The sequence below is a fragment of the Enoplosus armatus genome, chromosome 3, assembly GCF_043641665.1.
Source record: "Enoplosus armatus isolate fEnoArm2 chromosome 3, fEnoArm2.hap1, whole genome shotgun sequence".
Taxonomy (NCBI): domain Eukaryota; kingdom Metazoa; phylum Chordata; class Actinopteri; order Centrarchiformes; family Enoplosidae; genus Enoplosus; species Enoplosus armatus.
This window is the reverse complement of record NC_092182.1, coordinates 27,075,693-27,091,707: the sequence shown is the minus strand read 5'-3', so window position 1 is coordinate 27,091,707 and position 16,015 is coordinate 27,075,693. Positions and strand designations below refer to the sequence as shown.

At 41.0% G+C, this 16,015-nt stretch overlaps 2 protein-coding genes across 2 annotated transcripts; one reads left to right on the top strand and one right to left on the bottom strand.

The window, feature by feature from the left end:
* Positions 1 to 2,300: 2,300 nt before the first annotated feature.
* manf (mesencephalic astrocyte-derived neurotrophic factor) lies at positions 2,301 to 5,827 on the bottom strand. The gene is made up of 4 exons (XM_070903198.1): positions 5,740 to 5,827; positions 4,267 to 4,394; positions 3,402 to 3,543; positions 2,301 to 3,089 (listed from the first exon to the last, which is right to left on the bottom strand). Exons 1-4 carry the CDS (start codon positions 5,825 to 5,827, stop codon positions 2,905 to 2,907), a joined length of 543 nt encoding a protein of 180 aa, XP_070759299.1. The 3' UTR covers positions 2,301 to 2,904.
* A 1,951-nt stretch (positions 5,828 to 7,778) lies between these two features.
* Positions 7,779 to 12,147, top strand: oser1 (oxidative stress responsive serine-rich 1). Its single transcript, XM_070902700.1, has 4 exons — positions 7,779 to 8,130; positions 8,781 to 8,890; positions 8,980 to 9,096; positions 10,714 to 12,147. The coding sequence occupies exons 2-4, from the start codon at positions 8,814 to 8,816 to the stop codon at positions 11,654 to 11,656; spliced, it is 1,137 nt and encodes a 378-aa protein (XP_070758801.1). The 5' UTR covers positions 7,779 to 8,130; positions 8,781 to 8,813; the 3' UTR covers positions 11,657 to 12,147.
* The last annotated feature ends 3,868 nt before the right edge of the window (positions 12,148 to 16,015 follow it).

The following is a 16,015-nucleotide window of genomic DNA, read 5'->3' as shown; positions in this document are numbered from 1 at the left end:
ATGAAGGTGGTAATACCAGTAAAACCATCATGACAGCAAACTTGAATTATTATGGAATAATTTATATATACTGTTTTGTATTGTATTCTCAGATCTTTCATTATCACTTGTAAGGCAGAATTATTCAGTGGAGTTAGAAATATTCAGATCCTTTACTTAAATACAAGTGGACATTTTCAGATAAATGTAGTGAAGTAAAAAGTGCAATATTTCCCTCTGAAATGTAGTAGAATAAAATGGAAATAATCACTTAAAATACAACTACCTCAAAATTGTACTTAAGTATTAAGTATAGTACTTGAGTAAATGTTACTTTCCACTACTGGAAATATTTCAACTTGGAGGTTAATTTTGTGGAAAATGATATCGTAGACGTTTGTGGCCCATCAAATTAATATAATAAATTATTTTGGGAAATGTTGCTCTTAAAACAAATTTTGTATTTTCCATCCTTATTTTTTGTAAAACTCTGTTCATTTAATTCATCAGGTGTATGAATCTTTGACGCTGTTACTTTAATGTTGAATGAAGGTCCGTGTTAAAAGAAAATACACTGAAATGTTTGAACAAAAAATGTTTGCATACTAAATTTCCCTTCAGATAAAGTTCAAACCAATTTGGAATCAGTTTTTGGAGAATATTTGATTTACCAATCATTTTAAAACCTGCGAACACACATTCATACATAGGAAATCATACCGTTGTTGACTCCAGATGGACATTTTTCATATTTTAATGAAAAAGTAGAATAGTACAGTTGTAACAAATGCCTGGGCCTTACATGAAAAGGTCAATGTGAAACAACAGCATATTTTAAGTTTTCATTTCCCATAGCAAGTCTCACCAAGCATCACAAACCTTTTATCATGTTTTCGTGCTGCTGTTCACACCGTTCGCTTACATCAAACAATAAAATATCTATCCCTTCTGAAAGACACAACAGTCCGGAGGGGGGGGGGGGGGGGGGTGGGAGAAGTGTTGGAGGCCAGTTCAGTTTCACCTGTGGTGGAAGAAAATATATAGCAGTTTCCCTTCATGTTCAGGAACCATAAATGTTCTTGCACAGCTGAATTTGTGACATGGGTGTCAGTGAGCAGGATCAAACATTTTGAGTTCACCCCTCCGGTCAATTTTCTTATTTTATTTTAAATCTCAACAATCCTATAATCCAACTCCTGACTGGATTATACTGCAAGTGATCCCAGCGCTGCTTGGGAGTGGAAGGTGGACAGCAGGAGAGCTGCGGCGTATTTCATGAGTTACAATGTTCACAAGACGTACAGCAGCACCACAGAAACCATCTGGGATGTAATCAAAGCAGGAAAACAATGACCACTTCTTAGAAATGAAAGACAGCAGATCTTTTAAAAGAATCCTCAATAAATATTTTACCTAACTATTTCTAACTGAAGAAGGATTGGTGTAGCTTCCCGTGTCAAAGACTAACAAAATGTACTTTAACATGAGTCGGAGTATTTGTTATGTAGGAGCTAATTATGTGCAGTGTGGAGTATTCAGGGCCATTTCCATAAAGGTTTAACTCCTTGTGGATTACTGGCCAGGACACAGGGTGCTGTTGTCCTGCAAAAAGCTTGAATCTAACCCACAAATGAGAACAAAAGCAAGGAGTTCTTTTCTTTTTGAATAACTGCACAATTTGTTTGAGTGAGACTCTGGGTTGGAACATGGGTGACTTCTTTAACTGTAGATTGAAACAAAAAGACTCATCTGGAGGTTGAAAAGGAGAGACTGTTGATCTGAATGTCATGAGCTTTTTTACATTAACTCAGGCTTTAAAGGATAGCTTCACATTTTCACAAGTTCTTCTTAACACACTGACATGCTCACATGTACATCGTTGTTGGTTGCTGTGATCATTTCTCCTGTTCATATTGGCCATTAAGAGATCCCTTCCTAACGTTATTACATGTAGGTGATTGGTGATAAAATACAGCCATTTTCTGTGCGAAAATGCATTTTTAAAAGTTTACCTGAAGCTAAGAGGAGGCTTCAGCAGTCTGAGTTAGACAAATTAAGGCGGTAACTTCCTGCAGTGGAGAATTCATAACAAAATGAGGGAATTTCACACTAAAAGAGTCAAACTGACTGGATGTTGTCCTCAATCTCTCACACTGAGATCCCATTAGAAAAGGATCTCTTGTCTCATATGAACATTCTTTTAATGTCCATGTGGGCATGTCAGTATTGTTTTAAGACAGAGAGCGTCTCCTTTAAGTCTCAGCATGGGGCACAGGTCATGGATGACAGGACATCGTGGAAATTAAGGTAAAGTTGGAGGAACACTACAGGAAACGGACCACATTCTTCAATACATGATGACTTCCAAAAAAGCATCTTGGCATTGAGATGTATCGGGTGGCGTTGGCGGTGGAGGTGGGTCTGTGAACAGCCGTCTGTACGGTGGCCGACAAACACGGTGCATTCATCACTTTAACCTCCTTCAGCACAGCTGCTCAATGCTCAGTGACATTTCCATTAAAATGTATCAATGGACCATTTAGTTATACTGACATTTTTGTAGAATATAACCAAATGAAATTTATTTAGCCAACATGCTGTGAAATGTATTAACTATATAAGCAGAAAACCTGCTCAAATGTCCTTTAATCAGTGCTCCTGTGCTATGAATTCCTCCCCGACCGTGCATCCCATGAACACTGTTCACTCCCCGTGATGTAAAAGTGTAGAATTGGACTTCAGCCATGTGTATACACTCATATCTACACTCTTGAATCAGTGTAGGATTACCAGATGAGTGTACACCTCCAAAACCCAAAACACTGAGACAAACTCCTCCTCCTCCTCCTCCTCACTGGATAGCAGTCTGGTCCAAGTCAAGTCCAAAGTTGTGTGGTTGTGTCTCTTCTTTGTTTTTGTTCCTCATTACAGATCTGTCCGTGCTTTGGCGGCTGCAGGGGCGTACTTGGGCATGAGCTCTGTGATTTTGCGGATGAAGTCGGACTTTTCGGCGCAGCCTTTGCAGGACTCGCCCCACTCCTCCAGAATCTTCTTCAGGTCCTTCACTTTAAGCTTTTTCAGGTCCACTGTGGTAAGGTCCAGCTGTTTGTCTACATGGGACACACAAGAAAAGACACTAAATGATGACTTGGCTGCTGTAATAAGGTGCCCTGTGTGGATTTGGACCTCTAGTAGCGCTGTGAAGCAGATGCTGTGAATTTGCATCTTCTATCAATTCTACGGCCCAGCGAGGGTCTACACATGTTACTCAAAAGAAAGAGGATGAAAGACAGCGAGGGGTGATAAATGAATGTGATGTAATGCATCTGGACCTCATGGTTTGGAAAGATGTAAATATATGGCTGTGAGAGTTGTAGGGAAGTGTTTTGAAATAAAAAGTAGAAGTAGTTTTCCCTCCTTACCATATTTCAGTTCACAGATCTGACTGTCCTTCTTCTTCAGTTTCTCACAGATCTTCTCCACCGGGGCGTGGTAGCTGAGAGGCTTGGACACCTCGTTGATGATCTTGGTGGCTGCATCACTTGTTGCTCCGATGTAGTAACACTAGACGAAGAACACAAATCTGTTTGAAATCACTGTTTGTATAAAGTGTCTCTCAGTTTCCCACTCACTCTCCGTATATCACAACCAAAGAATATGGAGGCTTTGTCACAAGAGCTCGTGGTGCTTTCACACCTGAAGTTCAGTTCATTTGATCAGCACCATGGAGCCCTGTGGGGAAATCGAATTCTGTGACTGACAGCAGGTCAGGCTGCAGTTAACTGAAACTTATAATGATCTTCTCTGGTGACCCAAAGACCTCATGGAGAAATAACCGATCGACATCATTAGTCCAGACTGTAACTGGACAGTAAATCATAACTGGTGACGAACACAGAAAAACAAGGCATTCTTCTGTAACGGTTACTGTGTGGTCGCTGCATTTCACTCAGGGAAAGGTTTATGTGGGTCAGACCATAAACTCTGACTTTTACCAAAAGCACACTAAAATTAAATGAATGAATTTGACCTGATGAAGGTCTGAGGATTGAAACGTTGTAAGTACAAGTTATCAATTCTTTCATTACCTATTAACACCCAAAAGAGATCAGAACATGTGCTACCCCTAACGCATGAAAGGGAGCACAGACAGACTCAATCCAGTCAACTGTCTTAAACTCTAAACAACCAGCCTGCTTTTTGTTTACGGTGTTTTCAATGTATTTGATAGCAGCTGCAATACACAGATCAGTTTGTTAGGTGTGATTAAATCTGTAGTGCACTTACAAAGCGGTTTTCTTTGCCTTTAGCATCTTTGCAGCTCTTTGTGAGGGCCTTCTCGATGTCTGCGCTGTTGAAGTTTATGTTGTTGTCCTTCAGTGACTGGTAAAACTTCCCGAGGAAGGTCACACACACTGAATCAAGGAGGACAATACAGATTAAACAACTTTCCAGAGGCAGTGATTGTAGGAGATGTTAACCTGACAAGAAAAAAATGAACACAAGCCATTAGCCAACGTTGGGTGATTTTTTTTTTTCTGAGTGGTGGTTTGTAAGCTTTTCTAAAGCTGGTTAGTTGGCTGAAAAAAAGAGAGTTACATTAGGTTATATAGAAATGATCGTCCAGTAACAGCTGTTGATCCACATCAGGCACTGATAACAAAGACGTCCACCTGAAGCCAACTATGTTCAAATACTTGGATGTGTGATGTGCTCATTTCCTGTCCTGAATGCACCACCTGGTGATAAACGTTTACCTGCCATAATCTTCTTAATGTTGATGCCAACAAACAGCAAATACAAACTGACTTTTCGATATCTGTAATGTTCTTTTTTTCTTGAGTTTGACACGATGGTTCACTACAAGGAATTTCTTGTCTCTTTCCTTTTGTAGAACAAAATCCACAAAGTATTCTAGTTTTCAAACGGTGACTGAATAAACGTTGGTACCTGAGGCACCAAAAGTGGGTTTGAAACTGGGAGATAGATCAATAGAACATCTAGAACTGAAACAATCAGGCGATTAATCGATCGACAGAATATCAATCAGACTTATTTTGATATTCAATTAAATTATTTATTTTTTTCCAGCAAAAATGCCAAACATGAAGTGCTTCAGCTCCAATGTGAGAAGCTGCTACTGTTCTTCGTCATTATATGATAGGAAACTTAAAATGTGTGGTGTGGGACTGATGGTTGGGCAAAACAAGCAACTTGAAAGGTGCCTTCAACTCTGAGATATTACAATCTGGTCATTTCTCATCTTTCTGGCATTTTACAGACACACAATTAATCAAGAACATAATCGGCAGATTAATAAATATGAAAATAATCGCTAATTGCACCTCTGCAGTTGTTATCATCATCGCATAACACTGTGCTGGAGTTACATGTATCCTTAAATGATCATGGTTCATTTAAATGTCTGTTTACTTCTTCGTTCAAGTGGACATGGGCTGTTCTGAGGCCGATTTTCATTCCAGTCGCAGGATTTTATGACTAAACGCTGTTTGTAAGCAGCCAACTGGTGGCTTTGGGAGAATGTTTTTTAAGAACACTATGGAAATATGTCAGCATCATAAAAATATGTTGCCCTACCGCTTAAAAACGATCTCCCATCATTACCAGCTTCTTCTACACTTTACAGGCTCTAGGCTCTGGACCGGACATTTCCACTTACCGTAATATTTTAAAAGTTGCTGGAGCTAGCCAGCCATTCAGCTGATGTTGTAGCTAACTGAAGCTAGCAGACAGACCTACCTTCACACTCTCCTTCCTTCAGGGCTTCAGAGGAACCGGGCACCAGAGAGAGCGCGAGAGCCACCGACAACCCGCTTAAACACAACATTTCGGCACGAATAAGTGACGGAAAACTCTGTAACCACCGCTGGAAGAGGAGACTTAGCTCTGTGTGTGACTCGTACTCATGAGTCGCTAACGCTTCAGTACAGACGCCGGTAAAGTGAGCACGCAGGCGTTCCTGATTGTACGTGCTTTCCAGCGACACGTCACACTATGCCGGCACCTTATTGGTCAAGAAGTCCGACTCTTCCTGTAGTCTTCCACGCATTTTCCTCTGATTGGACGAAGACAGAACATTCCGGGAACAACGTCCAGTTGGCGCCGTCTGATTGGCCCACATCCGCCCCGTGTTCTCAAAGAGGATTTGCAGAATAACTATGAAAGAAGAACTGTGTTTCATAATGTTCGTTTTATTTTCTGTTTATTTAAAAAACTAAAGAATCCAGTTCACAATGGTGCAGCTTGAATCGTATAACAGGTGGCAGAGAAAAGGGACACATAAGAAACAAAATCAACTAATAATTAAAGAGAAAATAAGGAAAAATAAATAGAAAATAAATAATTACAAAAAAATCATCCAATCATATGCACAAGGGTCCTCCCCCGTGCTGAAATCTGGAATAGATTACTCCAGGTGTCCAGTAACCTGCCGCACTTCAATGTACACTCTACAAAAAAATATATAATATCTGTGGGAGTGATAAAAGTAGTTACCTTTATGATAAGAATGATTGTTTTTAATTGAGTAGTCCCACTTTGATACTATTCCATTAGGAAATTGTCCAGGTGTCTATGACGGGGGGGAAAAGAAATGCCAAACACGGACACGCCTATTGATAGTTTAGATACTAATATTTACATATGGGAAGGCATACAAGCCATAAATAGTTTTCTGTATTGATATGATGTATTCTGTCTGTGAACTGCGACCTCAGACTGTTTCTTATTAATTTAAAACCTGCAGATTCACTCAGAAACTGACTTTCATGTTTAATAATATTTACGCAAAACGTTTCCTCTTCATATAAATGTATTACTCTTTTCCTGTATTATCACTTGATGGCGCTGTTGCCTTGTTTGTGTGTTGAGCTGGATTTCAGCAAATATATCTTGTCTTAGCCTAAGATCTTTTGAAATACTATGAACGCCTCAGAGGTCGTTTATTATTCAACGACTCATTGATTATGTATTTCATATCGATTTTTGAGGGTGTGATTTAATCTATTTGCCAGAATGTGCCCAATTACCTGATCTTTTACTTGAGTAAAAGTTGCAAAACCAGAGTAGAAATACTATACTATACAATCATTATGCAAAATGGTTCATTTCAGAATTATATAGCCTACATTATATTACTGGATAATAATTAATGTATAAGCATCACTTTAATGATGAACTAATTTACTACTACTACCGCTATCAAATAAACGTAGTTGAGTACAATATTTCCCTCTGAACTGTAGTGGAGTAGAAGTATAAAGTAGCATAAAATGGAAATACTCAAGTTAAGTACAAGTACCTAAAAGCTGTACTTAAATACAGTACTTGAATAAATGTACTTAGTTACTTTCCACCACTGGATACTTGGGGCTACATTTATCAATAGTAATTTACTGTGGCTGGTAGGCTAGTTGATGGCTGGGCTATGTGCCTCTGAGAGGAGAGAGGTTCTCATATGGATCCAATTGACGGTGCCGAGCTTTGTTCTCCACAGCACTCGGCTGTCTGGATGCCTGTTATATAACAGTGATGTAATACTGTGCTCCCCATTCAGACTCCACGTCCTTGGCCTACAAACCATGTCAAAGACATTCATATGAAAACTCATGCCATGTTATTATATCGAGCCGTGTCCTGCTGGGCTGCGCTGTGAGATATGATGAAGACATTTTCTAAGTTGCATGGAGCAGTGCAAACAGCAGAGAGTGACGTCAGGGTGGCTGGTTACGTCAGCAGAGCTGCGCGTTGTTGCAGAGTCACTGCGACGGGTTCGACTGTAAACAAGGGTGAAGAAAGAAAAGTCGCGATTTAAGCTAACGTTAGGCCTTAACATCTGCGCTGTTCACCTCTGTTGTTGTTTACTATTTATGTTCATTCGTTAGTGATTTCGAAATACGAGTCCAGCCATCCAGGCGGGGTCTTTTAATAAAGGCACAGGTCGTGTTTTCGCGGAGACATTAACGCGGAGCTAGCCTTCAAGCTAGCGACAGCTAGCCTGTCAGTCCCTTTAGCTTGCCTTAGCTGTCGCTAGCCTCGCTGGCTAGTCAACATCCAAGGGCCTGTTGCGAGGGAAACACCCTTTATGCTCTGGGTATATCTCTCTGTACTGCGACCAGGATATCCTGAACCGTGAGTATTACCTCCCGTGTTTTGAAAAGGTTTCTTAACGGTTCAGAACCGTTAAAACGACGTCCTGTGGCCAGCTAGCCAGTTAGCTTAGGAGCCACAGTAACTAGTATTAGCCAATAGGGTGGGAGTGCTAATAAAATCCACTGTTTACAAGCAGTGGTTGCTATTATTGAGTAAAACTGTCAGTTCATGTAGACTTCTGTGGTAAACTCCCAACATCATAATTATTTAGCTAACGTTACCATTTAAACCACACTTAGTGTTGTTTGGCTCCAGAAACATATTTGTGGCACCATCAGCTTGTGGTAAACAGAGTCGTCAGTGACTTGGGCAACATATTGAACAATGATACTGAGCAAATTACCAATCAATATGCCTGACAGCATCTCCATTTTAATGTACTTGTTCATTGGAAATCACTGTTGGTGTACACATTAAGCCTTCCTATCTGGGCTCTGTAACTACTGCTGTAACATTTTGGCCAGGTGTTGTGGAAACCTGTCAGTTTGGAAAACATTGGATTCCAACTCAGATTCCTGATATTTAATCTGCAAGATTTGTTGGCAAAGAATTTAAGCCAACGAGTAGCCCACAACTGCATGATAATCCATATTTCAGTGATGAATTGCTGTTGTGTGTTTGTGTTGTAGCTGGGTGGCTGGTCAGAGCGGCCTCCTCCCACCATGGAGGCAGGAGGGAAGGACTGTGAAGAGGAAACACTGCAGACGGCGTTTAAGAAGCTGAGGGTTGATGCTGAGAGGTAAAAACAGCTGACTGACTGAACCACCAGCTTCTTGTTTTCTGCTGCTGTCATGTGATGTAGGAAATATGTTTCTCTCTTCTTTCCAGTTTACCTGGAGCTGTGAGTGTTTCGGAGGCGTTGGCTCCCAGAGTAACATCACGTGCTTGTCTTGACACCAGCGGAGCGAAGCCCAAACTCAGCTGCCCGAAGGACAACTGGCATGGGTGAGTTGAGGTGGTCACTGCTCAGTTGGTAGATGTGTCGTCTTGTGAACAGGAGGCTTAATTCAATATTCAGGTAGTGAAGAAGTAGGCAGTCTTTAAAAAATGCAAATGTGCTCAGTCAACTTTCTCTTACATCACTGAGTTATAAAGCCATGTTCTTATTATTTTAATTGTGTTGTTTCAATGACAGTTGTGACGTGATGAAGTTAAAAACTATATTTGCAAACTAACAACAGCTCAGGCCTTCAGTGGAACACAACAAAGTGTTCAAACTTTACGCTTGGCCTTTCTTAACATGCGGACTGGCTGATCTTGTAAACTAGTGTCGTCGGGCAGGACCAGACGGGTCTTTTCTGTGTCAGCAGAAAACATTTTAGGTGGCTCATAGTACATTCAAAACACAGACTATGTTAAAAATGCTCCACAACATACTGTACACTTAATGTACCAACATCAGTCGTATTATTTGTAGCTTTATATGGTACAAGTACAAAATACTAAGTTCTTACATACACAAAAAATAATTTTATGAGCAATTTAAGCAGCCTGCTAATAAATATGTTGCCATATTTATCAGGAGGCTTAAATCGTAATTAGGAAATCAAAACTCAGAGCTATGTACCATGAATATGTTGCACGTAATGCCACAACTTGTAAAAAGTGTTTACGTCAACATCAGCACTTAATAATACGAAAGTGCCTGAAAACCAAACAAATATGAACGTGTCAGTGTTATTAAACCCAAATGTAATGAAAATGGTGTTTTATTATCAGTATTGTAATCCTCACACAAGCAACTCTGTAATCATACAACGTCTTGATGATGGGAATGCTCGCAGGTCGTTAACGGGCATCTTTCCCATCACCACCATCCACCCCATTTGACGGCGTAAACATCTCTGTGAACCTACACAGTGAAGGATGCCTTATAAATCTCAAGAACGTGTTGTGCTGACCTGCGTGTCAAGCAAGTGGATTGGTTGATTCTGTTCCTGTCGAGACCAAAGCAAACGTAAACGTGTTGCATAAAAGAAACGGCTGCAGGAATTTATCACACGGCGCGTTTGCCTGCGTCCAGCCTGGAGGAGCACCTCTCCGTCTTTAGAGTCTTAGAGTATGTCCAAATGTGAGTGAATGAATATGTAAATGAGATCAACTATAACATGAATTTGACTGCATCATGTTGACTGTGACCACAGAGAGCAGCAGGAGACAGAACGGAGGTTTAACGGGTTGGCTGTGTTTTACATGCCCAGTCAACTGTGTGACAGTAGAGTTGAGACAACTCTCTGTTGCCTCTGACTTTCTCTGTAATCACTCAATACAGCCGATCGCAGAGCTGTTGTCATTAACCTGTATTCATGTTGATTTGGTCAGACGGTCTCCCACTCGTCACCAGCTGTTGGCTGTGATACAGTTGTTGAAAAGGAGAAGAAGAGATTTGATTGTTTTTAAGAAAATGAGCTGGAAACAGTAGCGTGGGCAAACCTCGTTTGGTGTAGACGTAGTTTAATTAGAGAAAGAGAGAGAGTTTAAGATTATTTAAGAATTTTTTTTAAGATTATCTCTCCTTTATTTCTCTTCCTTCCCTCCTCTTCTTCTTCCCTCCATCATTAGCTGTATGAGGAAAACTTCTAGAGGAGCATCCAGAACCCAGCGGCGTCGGAGGTCCAAGTCCCCCATCCTCCACCCTCCGAAGTTCACCTACTGCAGCACCACTGCGGCTTCTGCCCTGTCCACCCCTAGTGGCTGCCTGAAGCATCAGCGCCTGGCCGTGCCGGAGCCTGTGGAGCCTCGTCCTGCAGTCGACGGAAGAACAGCCTCCTCTGTAGCTGTCCCGGCCCAGAAAGAGCTCTCTTCTTCAGGCACTCCCGGCCACATCTCCCCTCTGGTTTTTGGATCTTGTGCTGGGTATGAGACACATATTGGATCAGCGGTTTCCTCGCCGTCCTTGCAAGAGATCCCCGCTGTTATTACTACTGTTGCAACATCATCCAGGCAGGATGGAGGCAGCTCTAGAGATGCCCAGTCCAGCGAGGAGAGTGGCCCAGAGAAAAGTGCCTGTGACGGAGCAGAGTCTGGAGCTGGAGCACCTCGAATATCCGGACCTGCAGAGGCCGCTGACTTCCGAGCTTTATCCGAGCTCCACAGTAGCGGCTCTGCAGAAGGCCCCCACACTCCCTGCTCCTGTGGCTGGAGAAATAGTTCAGATTCCCCAGAAGAGAGCAGGCAGGGGGCTGAATCTCAGTGCCAGTGCCGGTCCAATCATCAGGGCTGGCATGGCGTGGAGGTCTACTCCTTCACGGGGCTCCGCAATGTCATCTCCGAGTGCGAGAGGAGCCTGCCGACCCACGTGGACCCCCCCAGAACACTGAGCACCAACAGTAACGCTGCCGCAGCTTCGTCACCTTCATCGTCGTCGGGCTCCCCTCGCTCGTGTTCGGAGCAGGCACGAGCCTACGTCGACGACATCACAATAGAGGACCTTTCTGGCTACATGGAGTATTATCTCTACATCCCCAAGAAGATGTCACACATGGCTGAGATGATGTACACCTAGAAAAAGAATAATATTATTACTATAATATCATAATGAAATAATAAGGTCAGGAGGATTTTTTTTCTGTTGTTGAGGCAAAAGGTGGCCTCGAAGGAATGTCAGTAGTGGGCAGAAGAATGGATCAGGCATGAAAGTTGTCTTTGAAATGTACAACGCTAACTGATTTTAACCGAGGTTGAAATGTTTCCATCTCCCCGCCCCCTGTTTGAGCTTTCTCCTCATTTTACTAAAACTGATAGAAACAAATTACCACCAACTATTTCTCATTAGTTTTGATTTTCACCCTCCTTTTTGTGCGACATGGACTTTTGTTTTCAAATTGAATTTTCAGTTTACAAATGAAGTTGCCAAAGCTCTTGTGTTGCAGAAGGTGATAATCGCAGGAACGTGCAAACTTGTAATGCCAAGTGTTTGTGGTGTTGTGACCTTGAAAGTCACCTGTCTGGATTTCATTTCACTCAATAAAGAAGCAAACTGTGTTTGTTGGAAAACTTGTCATTGTTTCTTCAGTCAAAGTAGATGCTCAAGTCACGCATTTATATTCTGGTGTAGTTGTGGTTCTTTGGCGAACAGGCCGCTCCATCGTCTGTATTTCCTCTGATTCACTGGAGATTAAAACATGTCACGACCCAACGAAACAGTAAAAACATGGCTGCAGTAATAAAACATAAAAGACCTTTTGACAGTCAATTCTTCACAGAACTGACAGTTGACAAAAACGTCCATTCTGTAGCTCATGTGGAGCTTTTGGTTGTATCACATGATCTTCCTCAACAGATGGAGGTTCACATTTCTCTTCTTTTCTGAGCACTTTAAAATATTGGATAATTACATCAGAATTAGCCCAACAGATTGAGAACCACTGGTTCAGTGTTTAACAATAAGGTGTGTTTAATTCGCGTCTTGTGTTTTTAAATGTAAAATCTGAAACTGTACCAGTAACTGCAGCTGGCAGTAAAAAGTATAATATTTCCCTAAAAGAAAAGTATAAAGAAGCGTAAAATGGAAATACTCAAGTAAAATACAAGTACCTCAAAATTGTACTAAAGTACAGTACTGGAGTAAATGTACTTGGTTCCTTTTGTCCACTGATGAAGTTACAGTAAAGCAGTTTGTGTGTGGTACGTGACGGAAACACAGAACAGTCTTCACTGTTTCACGTCATTAATTAGAGATCAGAGACTCCGCCTCTGTGTGTGTGTGTGTTTCTGGGTCAACCTGTTCTGATAAGAATGATGAAAAATGTAAAAAGCAGAAGCTGTCACAGATGGCCACCAGGTGGCAGCACGAGCTTTCGTTGCTCCCCGTGTATCACAGCAGTGTAATTGACTTACTGAACGACCTGGAATGTTTCAGTCGGGTGTGTCTTCGTTCCTGAGTACCCAAAAGATCACGAGCCAAGAAATCAAGCCTGTTCTGCATCAAGGAAACATGGAGTCCAAACACGGCTGTTCACAATCACAGTTTGACTTCAGTGTCGTCACTTTATTACTTTATTAATTGCAGTATAATAACAGCTAACAGAAGGAAGTTAGTTTATAATACACAGAGTATTACTAGTACAAGTAAAAGTTATGCATTCAAAATTGTATAAAAGTAAAAGAATCAAAATATACTTAAAGTACAGAAAGTAAAAGTACTCATGCAGAATGGCCCATTTCAGAATTATGTATATTATTAAATTATAATTATTGATACATTCATCTGTTACTATCAGTATTACTTTATAACCCCCCCCCCCCCCCCCCGCCCCACCACCACCACGCCCACACACACAATATTTTATTTGTTGATAATATTTTGTATTATTACTCTGAATCCACAAATTAGCTTAAGTTATCAGATAAATGCAGTGCAGTAAAAAGTACAGTATTTCCCTCTGAAATGTGGCGGACAAGTACTTCAAGATTGTACTTAACACAGTACTTTAGTACATTTACTTTCCACCACAAGTAAATAATGTTTCTTTCAAGGGTGTAAATGCATTACATCTAATGAAAGAATCTCCTTAAATTTGGCTGAAGTCCTGCCAACAGAAGTATATATTATATCATAGGTGATCCACATTCTGTATCTGAGTTCACAAACCAGGTCACCGACATGATTTCACATCATTAGGCAGATGTGTGTGACAGATTTCCACATGATCTCAAATGAAATGAATATATCCTGGTGGTCTAATGTCACTCTGTTGGACATGATGATGTACCTCAAGGCTGCATTTCAAGAGCTTTGGCTGATAATTCATCAGGTTACTTCACTGCATTTAGTTTGTCTTTCTGTGACAGTTCAGTTCTACAGGTCATCAGTTTGACCTGATGATGAGAAGTCGGAGTTGTTGAGATATTTCAGTCTGGACGAGCGACTGACCGACTGACACCGTAACCACTAAAACCAGTAAAACAAAGAATATTGTAAAGCTGGGTGGGCGGTGGTCCAGTTGGGATTAACAACAGCAACCTAAGAAGACTAAGAAGTTAGAAGTGCTAAAAACTGTGTAAACTTTAAGTAAAAGTTTAAATGTGTTATTGAAAAGGAACCAACTCTCAGATTCAATCAGACTTCAGTGGGAACATGAAGCTGTTCCCTGGAAGTTAATTTGCGGCGTGAGTCGGACGTTAAGCTTCGGGAACAAAGATCCTGGCGGAAAGCTGCTGCGGCGGTGACCCACATTTAACAATGACCACAAACAAACTCCATAAACAACAACAACCACAAGAGTGGAGCGTTCTCCAGAGGAGGCCCTGCTGTACCACTGTTCACATTTACATTTGCTTTACATAATAATGCAGAGATGTGGTTTCATCAACGTTTTCTCAACATAAATTATAGTTCACACCATGACACAACACAAAGAAATGTTTATGACACAAGTTCCAGTACAAACAAGTTATTGATGACTTTATTTAGTTGACAGACATGCTAGCAGCTCCGTGACACAGCAGGGTTTGGGGTTATAGCCACATGGTTGGATGCACAACCCGGGTAAATAAAGGTAATGTAGATACAAAGAAATGTATTTTCCTGAGACACTGGAGAAGAAAACACCTGACTGTAAATGCAGCAACATCGATTTCCCGCAGCTGTTTTTCTGATGAGATGAACGAGAGTGTGAAGATGAGGGGGAAATCCACAAACAACAAGCCCACCGCGGTGCAAACATCCTCCAGCTCAAACCTGACTGATGAGAAAAAGCCAGCACTTCCTTCTTAGAAGGAGCCTCAGAGAAACCACCGAGTGTCTCTGAGGGACTTCACACTCTGCAGCTCTCTGGAAACATCCTGCAGCTCATGGTGCGTCTCGTTTCTCATCATATGTGAGACCACAATACTTAATAATAATAATAATTAACAACACCTGGTTTTAATAAGTGGTCTCGTCATCTCGATTGTGCCCACGTGGTGATCGGATCTCCATATGCAGTTTAATTAGGCAGGGCGGGGGGACGCGCTGCGTCTCATATTTCTTTATGGTGTTGCACACGATAATAAATAATAATAATAATAATAATAATAAGTACAAATTATTATCTTGTGTGCATAAGATTTTAAAAATATATCGTCTTTCGGGACCTTTAAGGCATCATAATTTAATTCACTAAAAGGGCCCATTTTGCATTATAAATACTTTTACTTTTGATACTTTAAGTACTGCTGCTACTACTGATGTTGGTAATACATGTAATGTACTTTTAAGTTGAATTTTGAATGCATTACTTTTACTTGTAAGCATTTTTACATTGTGGTATTGTTACATTTACTTGATTAAATTAAAAACTTTTATGTTGTAGTTTTGTTTTCCTTGTGTTTTTTTCCCCCTGCAGGTTGCCTGCAGGTAGAGATGGGCGGAGCCATCTGACCTGATGTCACCACACATACATTCAGAATTGCAGACAACAGATTTATTATATAAATATAAAATATTGTTTGAGTCACTTTAGATCCTGTGTGGTCTCCCTCCGGTGGCTGTGACAATGTTAAAGCTCAGTGTCGAGTGGTTCATCTGTCACTCTCATGTTCTGTCAGACAACACAACGTTCACTTAATGTAGTTACTGAAAGTGTGAACGTCTGTTATGTACAGGATGTGTTTATATTCCCGTATCTATGAATCTAACTTGTTGATTTTGAACGATGTGTACGATGTTTCTCGTGCGGACACAGGAGAGGACTGCAGTCAGTCTGAGGCCACATCTCTGCTCTGCTGCTCTCATGTATAAAGTTCACTCAAGACACGTTTCACAATCACAATGTTCACAAGACACTCGACAAACAGACGATTAAGACAAAACAAACATGAGACTGTTTGTGAATCTGAGTGTGTGTCAGAGGTATAAAAGGAGATCAGAGAGAGGACTGAT